Genomic DNA, 22279 nt, shown 5'->3' with positions numbered 1-22279 from the left:
ACTCAATTAATCAGAAGACATCTAAAACAACAATGTATTAAAATAACAGATACTACCCAATTAGTCATTGGAATTTATACATTGGAACATTGGAATTCATATTATTTTATGGAAATTTTATGAAAATCTCATGGCTGCTGTTCAGACAAAACAAAAATCACAAGAGAATCTTACCTCTGGATTGTAAACTAAAACCACAGGCCTCAGTTGCTCCAATTGTTCCCTGCCTGACATAATCAGGTGCCAAAATACACTGATGCCATTTGTGTGTTTTCCACCTGAAGGGAATTAAACAAAGTGGTGATAATTCCATCAGAATGGTCAAGCAATTTAGTCTTCACATCAACTCAGCGTAAGATGGATTTATTTTAATATCAACAGGAACTTGCAAAAATAAAGTACTGGATTGGAAAAAAAATATTTGACTCAAGTTTGTAATTAATGTGCAAATTTGCTGGTGCTATTGTTTCTGTTAACTGCAATAAGAATATTTGGGTTTGTAATTAAATGGGAAGACATCATATCACAGAACTGGGAGGGTAGCTCCTCTAGTGTCATAGAGCATTACAGCACAGAAAGAGGCCCTTCAGTCCAACTCGTCCTTGCCGACCAAATTGCCTAACCGAACTAGTCCCACATGGCTGCACCTGGCCCATACCCTTCCATACCTTTCCTATCGATCCAGGCTAAACCTTTTAACCCACATCCCAAAGTGTGGTTGGTAGGTCAATTGTACACAGCAAATTGCCCTTATTGGGCCATTGAGTGGTGGCATCTGGAGGAAGTTAATGTGGTTAAAATTAATAGATAAGTATAAATACTGTAGGTACTTGACGGGTTTGCAGACTCGGTGAAACAAAACGCCTGTTTCCTTGCTGTATGACTGAGACCTTAACCTGATTTCTTAAGTTCTTGGCTTATTATAATGCATTTAGAATAATCAATAAATGTCTGTTTTAATGTTAAGGGGATCTGCAAATATTCGTAAAGGGTCATCACATGTTGACAGCGAGTATGATGAAGTTACACGACTAATGAGAGAGCAGAACAGAAATAAAGACTTTACAGAGGGAATTTAAAGTGAGAGAGTACTGAATGTAGCAGTAAAAGACACAAATAAAGATTGTGATATTGATAGGTGATTATATTTACCCAAGTATAATTACCCATATGCATCTGTAACACGATCCTGCATTGAATTCATAGTAATAACCTTATATTCAGTAATCAAGGAGAACATTTGAGCAGAATTAAGTGTCAGGGAAACACACAAAATACCCGACACTTGAAAAAGAGCTAAAAAAATGAAGTCATAACAAGAGAATAGACGGAAGTGGTTCAGAGATGGTCACCAGCATTGACATTATTGTTGAGCTTCAATGATATCTCTATTCCTTGGAGTACAGGAGGATGAGGGGTGATCTTATAGAGGTATATAAAATCTGGACAGGAATAGATCGGGTAGATGCACAAAGTCTCTTGCCCAGAGTAGGTGAATCGAGGACTAAGATCAATGAGGAACAGATGTAATAGGAATATGAGGGGTAACCTTTTCACACAAAGGGTGGTGGGTGTATGGAACAAGCTGTGAGAGGAGGTAGTTGAGGCTGGAACTATCCCAACATTTAAGAAACAGTTAGGCAGGTACATGGATAGGACAGGTTTGGAGGGATTCAGGCCAAACACAGGCAGGTGGGACTACTGTAGTGGGATATGTTGTCCCGTGTGGGCAAGTTGGGCAGAAGCAGAAACAGAAAGGCCTGTTTCCACGCTGTATCACTCTATGATTCTACAAATCTATTAATCATGGGGATGTAGGCATCAAATATATTGTAGCTACATTTGTTGAGGATACAAAGGTAGGGTGCAAAGCCTGCAAAAGGATGCAATGAATGGGCAAGAAGTTGACAGATGGAGCATAACGTGGAAAACGATGTAATTCTCAGTTTTGGAAGGAAGAAGGTATTTCAGAAGGCTAATGAAATGTTGTCCTTTGCTACAAGGTGTTGGGAATATTTGATACAAGTTTACAGGCTTCTAATGAGTGGTGTTCAGAGTTTTCATCTCCATATTTAAAATATGATATCCTACTATTGGAGCCGCAATGCATAAAAATGGATCAATTGATTCATTCCATGGCTGAAGAGGTTGGCGTCTGTAAAGAGATTCAATAGGTTGAGCAGATACTCATTGGGGTTCGGGAGTACAAGAAATGATTTTATGATAAATATTTGATTCTGCAGAGATTGATAGTGCTGGTGCTGGGATCAGGTTTCTCCTAGTGAGAGAATCAAAATAAGGCAGAACAATTTCAGAATAATGGCTAACCCACTTAAGATAGAGAATTGTGACTCTTTCGAATTCTCGGAACCCAGAGAACAGACCAACAGAACAGGTTTAAGGGAATGAATTTCCTAATATTGTTGCATAGGTTTTCATGTTATGATTTCTGCTCCAATTAATTAATGAATAGATTACGCTGAAGTGCCAGTGAATATTGCTAGCATTATGACGTTTCATAATTCTGTTCAATACCTTGACTTCAAGATAGAACAAAGACAGCACAGCACAAGAACAGGTCCTTCAGCCCACAATGTCTGTGCCAATCATGATGCTGACCATATCTTACCTACCTGCACATAATCCATATCCCTCCATTCCCTGCATATAAATATATCAATCCAAAAGTCTCTTAATAGCCATCATCATATCTGCCTCAATCACCAACCCCAGCAATGCATTCCAGGCACACACCACCATCTGTGTAAAAAAGTTGCCCCGCACATCTCCATTTAACTTTGCCCCTCTCACAGATCCTTTCATCATTCCAGCTGCATGTGAACAAAATATGAATCCAATTTTTGTCATGTGCAATATTTACCTATAGTTTGGGCAAACAGAGAGTGCTTCACATTCTCTTTCTTCGTACAGAGTATCTGGACACTCCTGTCCCCCATTGTCAGGCTTCTGGACGATAATTCTGTAGCGAGACTGTTTAGTGTTGGAAGAATTGCCTGAAAAATATATAAAAAGTATTGGAAAAATAATTGGATGAATTGTTACTGATGAAGCAGGGAATTATAGGAAAATAGAAACATTATGCCATAATTTTCAACCAAGACATATTTGAGTTATATTTTCTGTCCTACAAACCCTTATCCCCTTCCCTTTATTGTTCCAGAACGTGTATCGCCTCCACCTAGAAACACATGATAATATCCTTTATGAAAAATACTAGAGAGGCAATGTAAACCTTGATGTCCGCCACTTCTATGTAATAATAAAAGCATGCACTGACCCAAGGATGACAATATTTGTGATTGCTACTTTCTATCAGGAAGCAGGCAATTTTCAGCTTTCCAACTGTTTCTCATTGATTGAACTCAGCATGGAGGGGGAGAACGCAAATCCCATCAGAACGATTTGTTGCCCAATGTCAGTGTTGAAAGTGCTATGTTAAAGCACTAATATATCGCGTGAGATTTTTAAATTGTTAATGCGACAAGTGTCGTAATGTACTGTCGCTTTGTGGAGATTAATTGTTGCTTTAATGCTGACACTCCTCAGAGTTGTGTCATGAGACTAGTTGCAGAAATATTATGTATATAAAATTCCAGAGGATGTTGAGTGAAAGGAAATTACAATAAGAATGCTGCCTGACAATGTAAATGGGTTTTTTAATTATGTAATGAAGTACCTCTGCTGATAGTTTAAATTTCGGACTATTTTCCAGTATCTCAACTGAGTGTGGTGGCGCCGCGCACGGCAGCCTCGCCAGCAGTTTGTCCGTCCTTTCACCCTTTTTGTTATTTTTAGTCTGTCTTAAAGTATGTTTTTGGAGGTGTCTTAGTCTTTTTTATGTGGGGGAGGTGGGGGGAAAGAGGGGAAACTGTTTCCCAGACTTCCTGGTCGAGAATGCGTCTTTTCTCCACGTCGCAACTTTGCCCCCTTCGCAGCCTACCAGCCTTCAGCAGTGGCGCAGCACTGGAGTCCATCGCGGAGCCGGACGATGCCTTACCAGGGATCTCCGTGTTGAAGCTCCGGAGTGTTGTGCCTGCTGATTAACACGGTGGAGCTGTGGTTTGCGCAGCTTCTAGCTGCGGGCAGCGCTGACTTTAACATCGCGGAATCCTGAGTTCCTTTGCCGGGGATCGCCAGTGTTGAATCTCTGCCCAGCTCGGCCTGTGGACTTCGGGAGCTGCGGTCTCTGGTAGGACCGGCCGATTCAGAAACTCCAAGCCCTTGAGTGTGTTCTTCCGTTCCGACGCCGGAGTTCTGATCATCCCGGCGAGAGGGCCTGAACATTGGGCCGCCTGTAGTGGTGACTGCGGGGGGCTCAAAGGCCCTGACCACGAGTGAACAAAGAAGAAGATGACTGAACTTTATTGCCTTCCCTCACAGTGAGAAATGTTGATTCTGCTCTGTGGGAATGGTCATGTTAAATTCTATCGTGTATTGTTTTCTTTTTATTCGTATGGCTGTATGGTAATTCAAATCTCACTTTACCAATTGGTGCATGTGACAATAAATGTAACTTGAACTTGAACTTAAAGTTACTGAGATGAGGTGTGTGGAGGGGAGGGGGGTTTAGGGGAGGGACGGTGGGGGAGGGAATGGAGGGGAGGAGGGAGAAAAAGAGGAGAGAGAGAGAGGAGAGGGGAGAGGAGAGGGGGGAGAGGGGGGAAAGGAGAGTGGGGGGGGGAGAGGAGAGTGGGGGGGGAAGGGGGGGGGGGGGAGGAGGGGGAGAGGGGGGGGGAGGAGAGGAGGGGGAGGGGGGGAGGGAAGGGAGGGGGGGAGAGAGAGAGGGGAGAGAGAGAGGTGAGAGAGAGGAAGGGAGAGAGAGGGAGAGAGAGAGGGGGGGTGAGAAAGAGAAGGGGAGAGAGAGAAGAGGAGCGAGGGAAGGGGAGAGAGACAGAAGGGGAGAGAGAACGGGAAGGGGAGAGAGAGAGGAGGGGTGAGAGAGAAGGCGAGGGAGAGGAAGAGAGAGAGAAGGGGAGAGAGAGGAGGGGAGAGAGAGGAGGGGAGAGATAGGAGGGGAGAGAGAGGAGGGGAGAGAGAGGGTGCCCTTTTACTCAACCCAAACCCCCCAAACAACCATTTGCAGGCAGTGCTTTTTTCCTCAAACCAACCATATTTTTATTTTCAAACCACATTATGGGTACTCACAGCTGTGGAACATTTGTTCAGTGTCATTCAGAGCTCTGATTGAGGCACACCACTTGCAGAGACTGATTGAGGCACACCACTTGCAGAGACTGATTGAGGCACACCACTTCCTGGTTTCATAGTCCCTCCCCCTCCCTCCAGCAGGGGCAGCAGAGAGAATGGGGAATTTTGTAAAAACATTAATATCTCTGTCATATTTCATCGATGGGAAAAATCCTCGGCACACATGCGGCGGAGGAGTGCTCTGAGCGAGGTGGCCAAAAATGTTGGCCGTAGGTGGCGGCGTTCTCTCGGAAATCGCAGCACAGAAGGCCAAAAGCGGTCAAGAACAGAGATTTAGTAATATATATAGATTATTACCCCTGCTAGGCAAAATATACCAGCTTGAATAAAGGTCGCCCTGATTCTGTAACTAGTGACGAACAGATCTGAAATGGCAGTCTGGTGAGCAAAAAAACTGGAAGACTTTTTGTCAAAGTACATTTATAAAACAACAATGAATGGTAGCTGTGTGGAATGAGCTTCCAGTGAAGGTGGTGGAGGCAGGTTCGTTTTTATCATTTAAAAATAAATTGGATAGTTATATGGATGGGAAAGGAATGGAGGGTTATGGTCTGAGCGCAGGTATATGGGACTAGGGGAGATTATGTGTTCGGCACGGACTAGAAGGGTCGAGATGGCCTGTTTCCGTGCTGTAATTGTTATATGGTTATATGGTTATATGGTTATCGGTTGGGTGCAACATTATCAAATACGAGACAAAGCGCAGGCTCGGCGATCGTTTCGCTGAACACCTCCACTCAGTCCGCCTAAACCTACCTGATCTCTCGGGTTGTTAAACACCTTTAACTCCCTCTCCCATTCCCACACTAATCTTTCTGTCCAGGATCTCTTCCATTGTCAGAGTGAGGCCCAGTACAAATTGGAGGAACAGCACCTCATATTTCGCTTGGGAAGCTTGTACCCCAGTGGTATGAACATTGACCTCTAACTTCAAGTAACCCTTGCTTTCCATCATTCTACATCCCTCCCCCTTCCCAGTTCTCTGACCAGTTTTACGGTCTCTGAGTACATTTAATCTCTGTTTGCTTTGTTGTTACCTTCTCCCAGCTAACAATGATCTATGGAACGACAGATGGCGCGGGACGACAGATGGCGCGGGACGACAGATGGTGCAATGGGCTAAGTGTTCGGCTGGCGACCGGAAGGTAGCCGGTTCGAATCCCGCTTGGAGTGCATACTGTCGTTGTGTCCTTGGGCAAGACACTTCACCCACCTTTGCCTGTGTGTGAATGTGTGTGAGTGATTGGTGGTGGTCGGAGGGGCCGTAGGCGCAGATTAGCAGCCACGCTTCCGTCAGTCTGCCCCAGGGCAGCTGTGGCTACAGAAGTAGCTCACCACCACCGAGTGTGACTGAGGAGTGAATGAATAATGTGATGTAAAGCGCCTTGAGTATCTAGAAAGGCGCTATATAAATCCCATCCATCCATTATCAATTCTGCAGGTTCCTTGATATTTACTTCGTTACCTTAGTCCCGTTTTCACACCTTACACTTCCTTATCTATGCATCTCCCTCTTCCCTGACATCAGTCTGAAGAAAAAATGTCACTGATTCCTTCTCTCCAGAGATGCTACCTGACCCATTGAGTTACTCCAGCATGTTGTGTCTATCTTTGGTTTAAACCAGCATCTGCAGTTCTTTCCCACACATTATCAATTACTGGTTGGTTTGAACTTGGATTACTGTGTGCATTCCCATCTATTGGAAGTAAATGATAGCACTGGAGAAAGTGAAGAGGAGATTTGCCACAATATTACCAGAATTGGAGGACTTTAGCTAAGGGGGGAAATTAAGTTTAAAGATACAGCATGAAAACAGGCCCTTTGGCACCGAGGCCACATCGACCATTGATCACCCATTCACATTTGTTCTATGTTATCGTACTTTCTCATCCACTCCTTGCACAGAAAACACAATTTTATAGGGGCAATTAACCAGAGGTCAGGATCGAGCCTGTGTCTCTGGCCCTGTGAGGCAGCAGCTCTACCAGCTGTGCCACTGTGCCACACACATTTTAATGCAACTATATGTTCCCTGGACTACACAGAGTGTGAAGAAAGCTGTAATACATTGGAGAGTGGATAACTGAGAAACTGCGGCAGTTCATACAAAATATTGTAAATTGGCAAATGAATTAAAATAAGATTACCAAAGCTTTCTGGAGATGTCAACAAACATGTATAATAGAGGAATCAATGGCAATCCTGGCATCACTTGTTAGTGAATCTATGTTTTGATTTTCAGAGATAGGGATCTGGCTTCACTGATTTAGTTGATATCATTAAATTCGATTTGTTTCTTTAACGGATACAATTCATTATGTGCTTTCAATCATTGTGCATGGTTAAGTTAACAAATCCAAGGGCACTGTCACAAGAACTCCAGAGATAAACTGGTCAACAGCCTCACTGAAAGCAGTTGGAATTTAATTAACAGGACTATATTACTCTGGTCACTGAAGCAAAATATATTCTTTACTCCTGTACTTGCAAAAGAATCTTCTTGACCACAGCCTTCGACAGTTTATTCATTGTTTTTTAATTAATTTTCATTGATTTATTTTTGAGGGACATCTTATTTAACCTCTCTTTTGCTCAGTGCAATTCTTGAATGTAAACTGTGATTGAAAATAAAAAGAACAGATTGTTTTCTTATATTTTTCCTAGTACAGGTAATTCAATAGAAGCGATTTGTTGTCAATTTCAATAGTCAATCATGCTGAAATGTTCTTAAGACATCTGATTACTGTTGGGAGGGGGAGGTTACAAGGAAACATTTTATTTTCACTCGTCTGTTTTTTGCCAAGGCAGCTTTATTTTTTGCTTGCTGATTTCCAAAGTAAATATTAAGTAGTTTTCTAGTTCCCGATAGAAATTGCATCTTAACCAATTCGGCCTGCATAATACAGATAGTGTTCCGTAATTCATCAATCATGTATTCAATTTGGGTTATTAAACTGCATGTTACAGCAAAATGAACTGCAATAAAATGTAATTTAAAGATCTTTATCTTTTTGTGAAGTCTAAGAGCTCGGTGTTCTCAAAGGCTTGGATGGTGTTTTTTCTCTCTTCCCTCCTTTATTTTGTAGACTAAATTCTTGTATGTGGATAGGCATTTTACTGCTCTATTTCTCCAAATGATGTGTTATTTTTATGCATTATATAATTTTGTTTCAATAGTTACATATATTGATCATGCAATAATTTCAACCTGAAATTAATCCACATTGTTTTTAAATTTCCAGTAGACTCAGGTCCTAATTTCCCTTCTGAAAATTTCACGCACACCCTCAGCTTTTCAGAGAGAACTTCAGCTTTCTATAATGGAAAACATCTTATCCCATTCCCATACAAGGTCTGGCAGTGTTGGACAGAGGGAACGTGGATGAAAAACAGGCCTAGTAACCAGAGAACAAGGCTCTTTGCTTCTGATTGTGTCACTTAAAAATATAAGTGGCTGGGTGTGGGAATGCCTTCAGGAACAGTTAAAGTATAGAGTTAGGGGTAAGCTAGGACAGGACATTGGAGGGAGATTGAAAGAAAGGATCAAGGCTGGACAGGAATCTTCACACAGAATTGGCATTGCCAAGGAGCAAAGAAAGATCATTCACAAGGACAATGCTTGGATCAGGACCAGACAGAGGACCACCCACATGAATACTGGGATTGGGATATTGATCAAGTATATGGCTGAGGTGTGCAAATTCCACACAGAGCACCGAGGTCAGGATTGAACTTGGGTCACTGGCGCTGTGAGGCTGTAACTCGACCGCTGCACCACTGTGTCACCCTAAAAGAAAAGAAGAATAGTTTGTGGAATAACAGATTGTCCTCAAGACATCAATGGATCCATTTGTTCTCCATGCAAACTGTTGCATGAATTAGATTGGGGCTAATACATTTTAAAATGAGGAAGAATTTCCTATATTGTCTTCTGAAAGAGCTTAATAGAGTTATAAACTTCAATTTGATTGATAAAGATGAAATAACATGATGTTAATTCTTGAATTGACAATGGGTAGTGGATATGTAGGCAACACCACTGTAAACACACAATTGATGGTTGTCAACAGCCAAAGTGGTTAGATCAACCTAGAAGGTTTAGGAAGCATTTTTTTTCCATCTGAATTTCTGTAAGTAATTTTATTTGAGGTGTTGACATTGTATGCTGGTGTCAAAATATGAATTTGGAGCTTAGAGGAGTGCTAATCATGTGGAGTATAGTGGAATATCTTCCAATTTGATATACCCTGATCAACAGTGATAGCTGAGGGAACGGTGCACCGATTGATTTTAAAGCTTGATGGACTGTGGTGAGATATAACATCTGCATTCTCTGCTTTCCGGTCAGCACCCGAGCCCGTTGAATTTTTTGGACCACATTCATCAGCCTACACTCTTGACATTGACTGGCATTGGCATCCACTCTCACACTATTCACAGTGTGTCTATTGGACTTTTCTACTCATCAACAGATAATGCATGTTCTCAGGAATGCATGGTTAACTGTACATCATGAATGCAGAGAAGATTTAAAAGGATGTTGCCAGGACTCTTTAGACATTGGACTTTAGAAATGCAGCATGGGAACAAATCTTTTGGCCCACTGAGTCTGCATTGACCAGCGATCACCCTGTACACCATCACTATCCTCCACACTAGGGACAATTTACAATTGTGGGCCGGATATCAAAATATGATGAGAAGGTGTACAGGAAGGAGATCGGGAACCTTGGTATCGAAACAACAACCTTTCTCTCAATGTCAGCAAGATAAATTAGGTAGTGCTCGATTTCAGGAAGCAAAGTGTTACACATACCCCAGTTTGCATTGACAGCGCCGAAGTAGAGATGGGTGAAGACTTCACATTCCTAGTAGTCAATATCACCAACAAGTTCTCTTGGACCACCCATATTGAAGCAATTCCTAAGAAAGTGCACCAATGCCTCTACTTCCTTAGAAGGCTTAGGAAGTTTGGCATGTCCCCGACAACTCCCATCAACATCTACAGATGCACCATAGAAAGTATTTTATCAGGATGCATCACAGCTTGGTTTAGGAACAGCTCCATCCAAGATCGCAAGAAAATGCAGCGAATAGTGGACGCAACCAAACCATCACACAAACCAATTTCCCTTCTATTGATTCAATTTATACCTCACGTTGCCTCGGCAAGGCCAGTAGCTTTATCAAGGACCCACCCTGGCCAATCACTTTTCCCCCCTTTCCCATCAGTCAAAAGATAAAGAAGTGTGAAAATACACATCTCCAGATTCAGGGACAGTTTCTTCCCTGTTATTATCAGCAACTGAATCATCCTACCACAATCAGAGAACAGTGCTGAACTACCAACTACCATATCGGACTTTTCTGGCTTTACATTGCATTAAACGTTATTCCCTTATCATGTATCTATACACTGTAAATGGCTCAATTGTGACTTCAATAAACTAAACTAAACTTACAGAAGGCAATTAACCTACAAACCTGTACATCTTTGGAGTGTGGGAGGGAACCGGAGCACCCATGGAAAACACACGCAGTCACAGGGAGAGCGTACAAACTCTGTATAGCCAGTACTTATAGTCAGGATTGAACCCATGCCTCTGGTGCTGTAAGGCAGTCACTCTACCACTGCGCCACACAAGGGTTTGAGCTATAGGGAGAGATTAGGGAAGCTAAGAATGTATTCCTTGGGGCGCAGGAGACTATGACCATCTCTTAGAGAGATGGAAAATCATGAAGGTAATTGATAGGGTCAATGCACTGAGTCTTTTACCAAAGGTAGGGGAATCAAGAACCAGAAGACTTAGGTATAAGATGAGAGGGTAAAGATTTAATAGGAACCTGAAGGGTGACATTTTCACTCAGAGTGGGTATATGAAATGAGCTGCCAGAGGAAGTAGTTGAGGCAGATCAATAACAACATTTAAAAGATACCTCGACTCCATCCTATCCCCCCTGGTTAAATCACTCCCGACCTATGTTCAAGACACCTCAGACACTCTCCGTCGTCTCCGGGCATTCCATTCTCTAGGCCCCCATCCCCTCATCTTCACCATGGACGTCCAGTCACTATACACCTCCATCCCCCACCAGGATGGTCTCAAAGCCCTCCGGTTCTTCCTCAACCGGAGAACCAACTAATACCCGTCCACCGATACTCTCCTCCGCCTAGCGGAGTTGGTCCTTACTCTTAATAACTTTCCGTTTGACTCATACCATCTCCTCCAAACACAAGGCGTAGCTATGGGCACGCTCATGGGCCCCAGCTATGCCTGCCTCTTTGTAGGGTACGTCGAACAATCCTTGTTCGAGACATACCAAGGCCCCATCCCCGACCTCTACCTCCACTACATCAACGATTGCATTAGTGCTACCTCATGCACCCACACACAACTTACTAACTTCATCAACTTCGCCACTAACTTCCATCTGACACTCAAATACACCTGGACCATTTCCGACACTTCCCTACCATTTCTTGACCTCACTCTCTCCATCGCAGGTGAGAGACGTTTGACCACCATTCACTATAAACCCACTGACTCCCATGGCTATCTAGAGTACACTTCTTCCCACCCTGCTTCCTGTAAGGACTCCATCTCCTACTCCCAATTCCTCCATCTACGCCGCATCTGCTCCCAGGATGAGGTGTTTCACATCAGGGCATCGGAAATGTCATAATTCTTCAGGAAATGGGGGTTCCCCTCCCCTACCATAGATGAGGCTCTCACCAGGGTCTCTTCAATACCCCGCAACACTGCTTTCTCTCCCCATCCCTCCACTCGGAACAAGGGCAGTCCCCCTAGTCCTCACCTTCCACCCCACTAGCCATCACATACAACAAATAGTCCTTCGTCAATTCGCCACCTCCAACATGACCCCACCACTCACCACATCTTCCCATCTCCCCCGCCCCTGTCTGCTTTCCGCAATGATCGCTCCCTCTGTAACTCCCTGGTCAACTTTACCCTTCCCACCCACACCATCCCCTCCCCGGGCACTTTCCCTTGCAACCGCAGGAGCTGCTACACGTGTCGCTTTACCTCTCCCCTCGACTCCATTCAAGGACCCAAGCAGTCGTTCCAGGTGCGACAGAGGTTCACCTGCACCTCCTCCAACCTCATCTATTGCATCCGCTGCTCTAGATGTCAGCTGATCTACATCGGTGAGACCAAGCGTAGGCTTGGTGATCGTTTCGCCGAACACCTCCGCTCCATCCGCCTTAACCAACCTGATCTCCCTGTGGCTCAGCACTTCAACTCCCCCTCCCATTCTGAATCCGACCTTTCTGTCCTGGGCCTCCTCTATGGCTAGAGTGAGCACAACCGGAAATTGGAGGAGCAGCACCTCATATTCCGCTTGGGCAGTCTGCACCCCAGTGGCTTGAACATTGACTTCTCCAATTTCTGGTAGCCCTTGCTGTCTCCTCCCCTTCTCAGCTCTCCCTCAGCCCTCTGGCTCCTCCTCTTCCTTTCTTCTTTCCGTCCCCCCCACCCTGCATCAGTCTGAAGAAGGGCTTTGGCCCGAAACGTTGCCTATTTCCTTCGCTCCATAGATGCTGCCGCACCCGCTGAGTTTCTCCAGCATTTTTGTCTACCTTTGTTATCAATCAACTTCTCTGGCACTGGACGGAAATTCTTTCACAAGAAATACCCTTCAATGACTTTTGATCAACTGATTGAATACTCTTTACCACTAAAGATACTTTCTCAAAAACTTACCTTGCTGACATGTGGTAGGGCAAGATGTCCATTCACTGAAAGGAGTGGCAATGCAATCCTTTTTACATGGCAAAAGGCATAGCCGAAGAGTTTCAGGTCGGGAAGTTTCAGGACATCTGGAAATGTTGGAAAAGAGGAGGAATCAAACCTTGTTATTCCAAACATCAGAGAGAAAATCTGCAACAAATTTCAAACAAAAATTCAGTTTTGAAAAACATGAAAGTGACGAGCAGGGGTGGGCTACACAGTCCCTTGAACCAGCTATGCTATCGAAATTAGGTTAGTTCTGTGCCTTAACCATTTTCCCTGCTGAGCCTAGATTCATTGATTGTCTTAGTCTTCAAAAATATGTTAATCTCACCCTTAAATACTCAGTGAATAATCATCCACAAACCCATGGGTGAACAATTCCGAGATTTGCAAACCTCTTCAAAAGGATCCTCATCTTAGCTTTATATGTCCAATCCCTAACTATGAATTTATGTTTCTAGATTTTGACTTTCCTATGATAAAACATTATATAAGACTCCTGAGATTCGAGTTAACAAGCTTTTCACAGGCACTTTATCCAATTTGTCAAGTGCTAATACAGTTTATCATCACATAACAACTTCAAAGGTACGTACCCTGTGAAGTAATTAAAATGCATTTTCAGACCATTGTCCAATTTAAGATCTAATGGACAACTGACAGACATTTTTCTAAACCATAATTTTCCAATTATTGTATTAAAAAAACTTTGCTACTTATCAAATTAACCAATATTGCCTTGGAGAAAGAACCACATTTTGCTTCTGTTTCAAAATGGGACAAAGACTGTGCATAACAGTAACTAAACAAAAGCCTTCCAACACTTGGTCATTGATTCAAATGATGTCCATACCAATGTCAATAATGTCCCCATGTGTTAAATTACAGTGAAAAAGGAGTCGTCGAGAAAACAAACATAGGGTGGAGACCAGGAAAGGATAGAGAAAGCAACATGAAGGGTATTTAAATACAGCTGATATGTCTGGAAGTGGTATAAATAGAAGAAGACCACTGAAGAAGAGAGAGAAAAATGGTGAAATGTGAGGCAGGAAAGTCTACAATTGCTACAAGAATAATCCTGGGGATGATTCAGTTAGCATATGATAAACATTTGAAAGCTCTGGCCCTGCACTCGCTGGAGATTAGAATGATGATGGGGACCTCATTGAAACTAGTGAAAAACCTGGATAGCGTGGATGTGGAGAGCATGTTTCCACTGGTGGGAGAGTCTAGGACCAGAGGGCACAGCCTCGGAATAAAAGGATGTACCTTTAACATGAGATTAGGAAGAACTTCTTTAGTCATAGGGTGGAGAATGTGTGGAATGCATTCCCACAGACAGCAATGGAGACTGTCATTGGGCATTTTTAAGATGGAGATTGACAGATTATTGATTAGTAAGGGTGTCAAGGGTTATGGGAAGAAGGCAGTAGAATGGTTGAGAGGTAAAAATAGATTAGACATGATTGAATGGTGGAGTGGACTAGATAGACCAAAATGCCTAATTCTGCTCCTGTAACATATAAATTTATGAACATCTGAAAGTAAAGAGAAAGGGAGAAATACTCAGAAGATCAGGTGGCATCTGTGAAAATCAGCAAAAATGTTTCGATCTTTCGCTCGTTGTCGATCTTTCATGAAAATTTAACAGCTCTGATATAACTTTAGTGCATCATCGAAAGAGCGCACCATAAAAATAATATATTAAATGAGATTTGATATGGTTCTAGAACATTTCTTCCCTCATCAGTTCTCATTATAATCTTTGGAGCAATAGTCATTGTATTCCCATCTCAAATTAAATATTTAACTATTCTAATAGGTTAGATATTCAGTTATTGTCCCCATTCAGTAACTCACCTAAAACCCTTTGTTCATTTATAAACATGAATTATTTCTAATAAGGCTAATTAAATAGCAAGACTTGACAAAATGTGATTGCATTTGTAAGCCAAAATGTGATTCTTTGCAAAAAGAAATGACACAAATTTGAAAGCTGAACTTCAGTATCTCATTAACATTGTATAATGTAATTACTGTTCATGATGTTTAAACATGAAAGAGTCATCAGCATGATTAAAAGATTGCCTGTGATGTTTTAATGTGATGCCCATTAGAGCTACTTAGTTTTTATTCTCCTTCCACTGCTCTTTGCTTCTTCTGTTTACACATTGTAAAGACACTTCTGTTTTCAGTTTGACAGAATTTATTTTTATTGGATAAAATTTAATTATTTACACGGGGGGAGAAAATAACCTGATGAACATAACCAAAGGTTTTTCATTCAGAAATTATTTATCAGCAAACCTAAAAAGTGCACTAAAAAACTTACACTTGTACCTATACTCATAATTTCAAAATAAAATATACCAAGAACATCTTCTTCTTGCGTATGGCATGCACAGCCTAAAGTCTAATGCACAACTTGTTCTATTTGATCTTATTTGGTTGTGCATTCCAGGTTGATTGCATTTGTCGAAACAGGGCGGACCACGTGAAGGTTGCAATCTCCCACCCCATTTACCAAGATAATGCAGCATGAAGGTTTCATTCAGATGTTTTCAGTACACATCCAGCAGGATAATATGTTTTTTGGAGGGGGTATGATTATATTAAATAAACATCAATTTAAAGAACTTAACCTGTCAGTTTCCTGTTTAGTGTCTCCATTTTCTACAATTTGACAATCTGGTTAAAACGTTCTCATTTCTTTTCACTCATTCATCTGATGGATTTGTAAATGGTATTTTAATTAGATCTTTGGCAACTTTAAGTCAGCATTTGTTTGTCACTAAAGCCATGAGATTTTAAAACAGTTTATTTTTTGTTGGTAAATTTGATGAATTAATAATATGGGGTGTATCATTGACTGAAATAGAGTTTTGTCAATTCAGGTGGATTAATCATTGTGACAGTGTAAAATGGGAGCTTGAATGGTAGTGATGAACAACAGATTAAAACAATATTTTTGAAAGAATGCTATGATGGCATTAGAACATTGGTGAGCTCCAATTTAGTAAGAAGCAAGGCAGCTGAAATTGATGAACAGTGATTCAAAGAGAATGTGGCTGTAAATTGGAATGAATGCATTATTCCAATTGGATTAGTAAATATGCAGATGATACTAAAATAGGTGGGGTTGTGGATAATGAAGTAGATTTTCAAAGTCTACAGAGAGATTTATGCCAGTTGGAAGAGTGGGCTGAAAGATGGCAGATGGAGTTTAATGCTGATAAGTGTGAGGTGCTACATCTTGGCAGGACAAATCAAAATAGGACGTACATGGTAAATGGTAGGGAATTGAAGAATGCAGGTGAACAGAGGGATTTGGGAATAACTGTGCACAGTTCCCTGAAAGTGGAATCTCATGTAGATAGGGTGGTAAAGAAAGCTTTTGGTGTGCTGGCCTTTATAAATCAGAGCATTGAGTATAGAAGTTGGGATGTAATGTTAAAATTGTACAAGGCATTGGTGAGGCCAATTCTGGAGTATGGGGTACAATTTTGGTCGCCTAATTATAGGAAGGATGTCAACAAAATAGAGAGAGTACAGAGGAGATTTACTAGAATGTTGCCTGGGTTTCAGCAACCAAGTTACAGAGAAAGGTTGAACAAGTTAGGGCTTTATTCTTTGGAGCGCAGAAGGTTAAGGGGGGACTTGATTGAGGTCTTTAAAATGATGAGAGGGATAGACAGAGTTGACGTGGATAAGCTTTTCCCACTGAGAGTAGGGAAGATTCAAACAAGGGGACATGACTTGAGAATTAAGGGACAGAAGTTTAGGGGTAACATGAGGGGGAACTTATTTACTCAGAGAGTGGTGGCTGTGTGGAATGAGCTTCCAGGGAAGGTGGTGGAGGCAGGTTCGTTTTTATCATTTAAAAATAAATTGGATAGTTATATGGACGGGAAAGGAATGGAGGGTTATGGTCTGAGCGCAGGTATATGGGACTAGGGGAGAATACGTGTTCGGCATGGAACAGAAGGGTCGAGATGGCCTGTTTCCGTGCTGTAAATTGTTATATGGTTATATGGTTAATGTACTTGAAGTAGCAATTACCAGAGATGAAGAAAAGCAGCAAAATCCAATGGGAAAAGAAGAACAAAGCTCTCAGATAATTTAGTCAGGTCTCAGTGTCAATTTTATTTTGTTTGACTTCTATGCTCTCATATGTACACCTTCCTCTAATCAACAGAGAGGGAAATAATCTGTAAAGGCTCAAAGTGCTGGAGTAACTCAGCAGGTCAGGCAGCATATTTAGGGAACATGGATGGGTGTAACCTTTCCGGTCGAGACCCTTCTTCAATAATCTGTCCCTTCTTTCCTCTCAATGCTGTTTGTATATAGGGAAATGGTGCAATGCAATGGCTGTTCCTTTTTTTCTGATCTTATTATTTCAAACACAAACCTTGTTTGCATGTAATGTACTACTGATGCCTCTATTCATTTAACTTACTTGAAAGAATATTTGCCCGTTTGACAATAATTAATTCAGCCGGAAGGAAGGTTGTGGATAATCACATTATTAAAGTGATGGTGGCAGCTTCTGAAATAAGCACATCCGAATGTAATATTATTTTGAGTCTCCTTGTCCCACTTCTGATCTAAACCTCCATGTGAGAATTGTGAGAGCTCATGATATGCAAGTTCTGATTAGTATTTCTTTATCTTTAATACCTGCATTCTTAAATAGCAGTCCAGAACCCTCTTGAAAGAAATAGCCCAGAAACCAGGTTAAAGTTCCTGCTTTGTTGAGCTGGGATGGAGCAGTCAACCTTTTTTATGCCAGAAACCTTATACCAAGGAACCATTCAATTTGGTTCTCAGACTTCTCTGATCTGTTATACTCTGAGATGATAATAGCATGGAACAAATGGGCTGATCAGAGTGCAAAGAAGCTCAAGATATAACATAAGATCAATCTGGATGAGTAGTTACTAAGGTCTTGACTTATTAAGGATGGAAATGAGTGAAAATGATATGGAAACATTGATGTGGAGCCAAAACAATCATTACAAACGGTACACTCCATATGTTATTGTATGACATAGAGCAAATGTTAACAACATGCAACAATTATTTATTTTATTAAAGTTAATCCCTCACTCAGAAAAATAAATACGATTACCTTTTGGGAGGAACAGATCCAAAATTGTTCCTTATGCAATGGACCTGTCGAACCTGGATGCCCACAGAACAGGTGGTCTCACCATTCCAACTGATTGTAGAATTGAGGGCTGTTACTAATTTATTTTCAGTGCAAGGAGCCCATGGTGATGCATCCCAGTGAAACACTGTGCAGCCATGATCATTACAAGATCGCCATTCTTGCAGAGCTTGGCGAGAAGGGCATGACTTTCCACCTAGAATATAGAGGAACTTACGATAAGTAATTTCTGATGAAAATTTAGAGCCTATCACTGGATTTTGTCGACATGAAATTCTGTGCAACAAAGCTAGGAGAATATCACATTTAGGAATATGAAAAATCATTTGTGCTGCACATATAAATTTGTTTCATAAAGTAAGTCTTTAACTAATACATTTAACAATATCAATAAAATATTGGTTTGTTATACTTGTTTTCTCGATTATCTTGCCGCAAAAAATATTAATGACCAACACAATTAATTAAAATATTCTGCTTCTTTTTATCCATATCTTTGTAATTAATATGTAAGACTATATTTTCAGAAATAACAAATTTGTAACAACCAATATGTTTCAAAATGTACTTTTGAATCTTGTGTCAGCAAGTTGCAGATGAAAATTAAAATGGACTATTTTAATAGACTAGTTTAAAATTAACTATTTTTAAATTAAAATAGATTGTCTTATGCTACAGATATTTAAAATCACTGAACAAATTGCAGATAGGTAATCAAATCAACAGTGTCACCTCCCTCAAACGGATTACCACATTCCCGAATCAGAAGCCATGCATGAACAGCGAGGTCAGGCTACTGCTGAAAGCACGGGACACCGCTTTCAGGTCAGGCGATGCTCGAGCCTACAGTTCATCCAGAACTAACCTGAAGAGGGGCATCAAGAAGGCCAAGCATAGCTACAAGTTAAAGATTGAGGAGCACTTCAATAACAACTCCGACCCCCGACGCATGTGGCAAGGCATCCAGGCCATCACGGGCTATAGATCCACCAACACCACCCCCACATCCAGCGACGCCTCCTTCCTTGAGGAGCTTAACCACTTTAGCCTTCCACTGTACAACAGTACATATGACACTAATCAACCTAAACCATCAGCCATATGCCAAAGAAATTTTTAGAATCAAAACAACTTAAAACACATGAATAATTAAAACCCATTAAAGTAAGGCAAAATTATGTTGAAAAGGAACATTTTGTGAATTTTTCTCCTTGCCTTTCAATCTTGATATGTTCTAAATCTCAGTGAAATCATGAAGATTAAACATGCGATAATGAGACAGCATGCAGATGGAGATAGATAATTTAACTTAATAACTTAACCCGTATCCATCCAAGGACCCAATCAGTCTTTCCAGGTGAGGCAGAGGTTCACCTGCACCTCCTCCAACCTGATCTACTGCATCCGCTGTTCCAGGTACCAACTTCTCTACATCGGCCAGACCAAGCGCAGGCTCACCGATCGCTTTGATCAACACCTCCGCTCAGTTCGTATTGACCAACCTGATCTCCCGGTTGCTCAGCACTTCAACTCCCCCTCCCATTCCCAATCTGACCTTTCTGTTCTGGGCCTCCTCCATTGCCAGAGTGAGGCCCAGTGCAAATTGGAGGAACAGCACCTCATATTCGCTTAGGTAGTTTACACCCCAGCGGTATGAACATTGACCTCTAATTTTAGATGGCCCTTACTTTCTCCTTCCTTCCCCTCCCCCTTCCCAGCTCTCCCACAAAGCTTACTGTCTCCGCATCTTCCTTTCTTTTTCCCGCCCCCCCCCCCCTACATTAGTCTGAAGAAGGGTTTTGACCTGAAACGTCGCCTATTCCTTCTATCCATAGATGCTGCCTCACCCGCTGAGTTTCTCCAGAATTTTGTGCCTGCCTTTGATTTTACAGCATCTGCAGTTAGAAACATAGAAACATAGAAACATAGAAATTAGGTGCAGGAGTAGGCCATTCGGCCCTTCGAGCCTGCACCGCCATTCAATATGATCATGGCTGATCATCCAACTCAGTATCCCATACCTGCCTTCTCTCCATACCCTCTGATCCCCTTAGCCACAAGGGCCACATCTAACTCCCTCTTAAATATAGCCAATGAACTGGCCTCGACTACCCTCTGTGGCAGGGAGTTCCAGAGATTCACCACTCTCTGTGTGAAAAAAGTTCTTCTCATCTCGGTCTTAAAGGATTTCCCCCTTATCCTTAAGCTGTGACCCCTTGTCCTGGACTTCCCCAACATCGGGAGCAATCTTCCTGCATCTAGCCTGTCCAACCCCTTAAGAATTTTGTAAGTTTCTATAAGATCCCCTCTCAATCTCCTAAATTCTAGAGAGTATAAACCAAGTCTATCCAGTCTTTCTTCATAAGACAGTCCTGACATCCCAGGAATCAGTCTGGTGAACCTTCTCTGCACTCCCTCTATGGCAATAATGTCCTTCCTCAGATTTGGAGACCAAAACTGTACGCAATACTCCAGGTGTGGTCTCACCAAGACCCTGTACAACTGCAGTAGAACCTCCCTGCTCCTATACTCAAATCCTTTTGCTATGAAAGCTAACATACCATTCGCTTTCTTCACTGCCTGCTGCACCTGCATGCCCACTTTCAATGACTGGTGTACCATGACACCCAGGTCTCGCTGCATCTCCCCTTTTCCTAGTCGGCCACCATTTAGATAATAGTCTGCTTTCCTGTTTTTGCCACCAAAATGGATAACCTCACATTTATCCACATTATACTGCATCTGCCAAACATTTGCCCACTCACCCAGCCTATCCAAGTCACCTTGCAGTCTCCTAGCATCCTCCTCACAGCTAACACTGCCCCCCAGCTTCGTGTCATCCGCAAACTTGGAGATATTGCCTTCAATTCCCTCATCCAGATCATTAATATATATTGTAAATAGCTGGGGTCCCAGCACTGAGCCTTGCGGTACCCCACTAGTCACTGCCTGCCATTGTGAAAAGGACCCGTTTACTCCTACTCTTTGCTTCCTGTTTGCCAGCCAGTTCTCTATCCACATCAATACTGAACCCCCAATGCCGTGTGCTTTAAGTTTGTAAACTAATCTCTTATGTGGGACCTTGTCGAAAGCCTTCTGGAAGTCCAGATACACCACATCCACTGGTTCTCCCCTATCCACGCTACTAGTTACATCCTCAAAAATTCTACAAGATTCGTCAGACATGATTTACCTTTCGTAAATCCATGCTGACTTTGTCCAATGATTTCACCACTTTCCAAATGTGCTGCTATCCCATCTTTAATAACTGACTCTAGCAGTTTCCACACTACCGATGTTAGACTAACTGGTCTGTAATTCCCCGTTTTCTCTCTCCCTCCCTTCTTAAAAAGTGGGGTTACGTTTGCTACCCGCCAATCCTCCGGAACTACTCCAGAATCTAAAGAGTTTTGAAATATTATTACTAATGCATCCACTATTTCTGGAGCTACTTCCTTAAGTACTCTGGGATGCAGCCTATCTGGCCCTGGGGATTTATCGGCCTTTAATCCATTCAATTTACCCAACACCACTTCCCGACTAACCTGGATTTCACTCAATTCCTCCAACTCCTTTGACCCGCGGTCCCCTGCTATTTCCGGCAGATTATTTATGACTTCCTTACAGAAGACGGAACCAAAGTAGTTATTCAATTGGTCCACCATATCCTTGTTCCCCATGATCAACTCACCTGTTTCTGACTGCAAGGGACCTACATTTGTTTTAACTAATCTCTTTCCTTTCACATATCTATAAAAACTTTTGCAGTCAGTTTTTATGTTCCCTGCCAGTTTTCTTTCATAATCTATTTTTCCTCTCCTAATTAAGCCCTTTGTCCTCCTCTGCTGGTCTCTGAATTTCTCCCAGTCCTCCGGTATGCTGCTTTTTCTGGCTAATTTAAACGCATCATCCTTCGCTTTGATACCATCCCTGATTTCCCTTGTTATCCACGGATGCACTACCTTCCCTGATTTATTCTTTTGCCAAACTGGGATGAACAATTTTGTAGTTCATCCATGCAGTCTTTAAATGTCTTCCATTGCATATCCACCGTCAACCCTTTTTGAATTAATTGCCAGTCAATCTTGGCCAATTCACATCTCATACCCTCAAAGTTACCTTTCTTTA

General features: G+C 42.0%; 1 protein-coding gene across 1 annotated transcript in view; it reads right to left on the bottom strand.

Moving 5' to 3' along the window:
- The window catches only part of thsd7b (thrombospondin type 1 domain containing 7B), a 789171-nt gene that overhangs the window by 295403 nt on the left and 471489 nt on the right, over positions 1-22279 (bottom strand). The window contains exons 9-12 of the mRNA XM_033024685.1: positions 18113-18347; positions 12955-13070; positions 2882-3014; positions 175-278 (exon numbers count right to left, since the gene is read on the bottom strand). Coding sequence (XP_032880576.1) covers positions 175-278; positions 2882-3014; positions 12955-13070; positions 18113-18347 — 588 coding nt within the window. The remainder of the gene's footprint in view (positions 1-174; positions 279-2881; positions 3015-12954; positions 13071-18112; positions 18348-22279) is intronic.

Source organism: Amblyraja radiata, chromosome 7 (genome assembly GCF_010909765.2).
Source record: "Amblyraja radiata isolate CabotCenter1 chromosome 7, sAmbRad1.1.pri, whole genome shotgun sequence".
Classification (NCBI taxonomy): Eukaryota; Metazoa; Chordata; class Chondrichthyes; order Rajiformes; family Rajidae; genus Amblyraja; species Amblyraja radiata.
The sequence above is the reverse complement of the archived record's forward strand: the minus strand, read 5'-3'. Positions and strand labels throughout refer to the sequence as shown.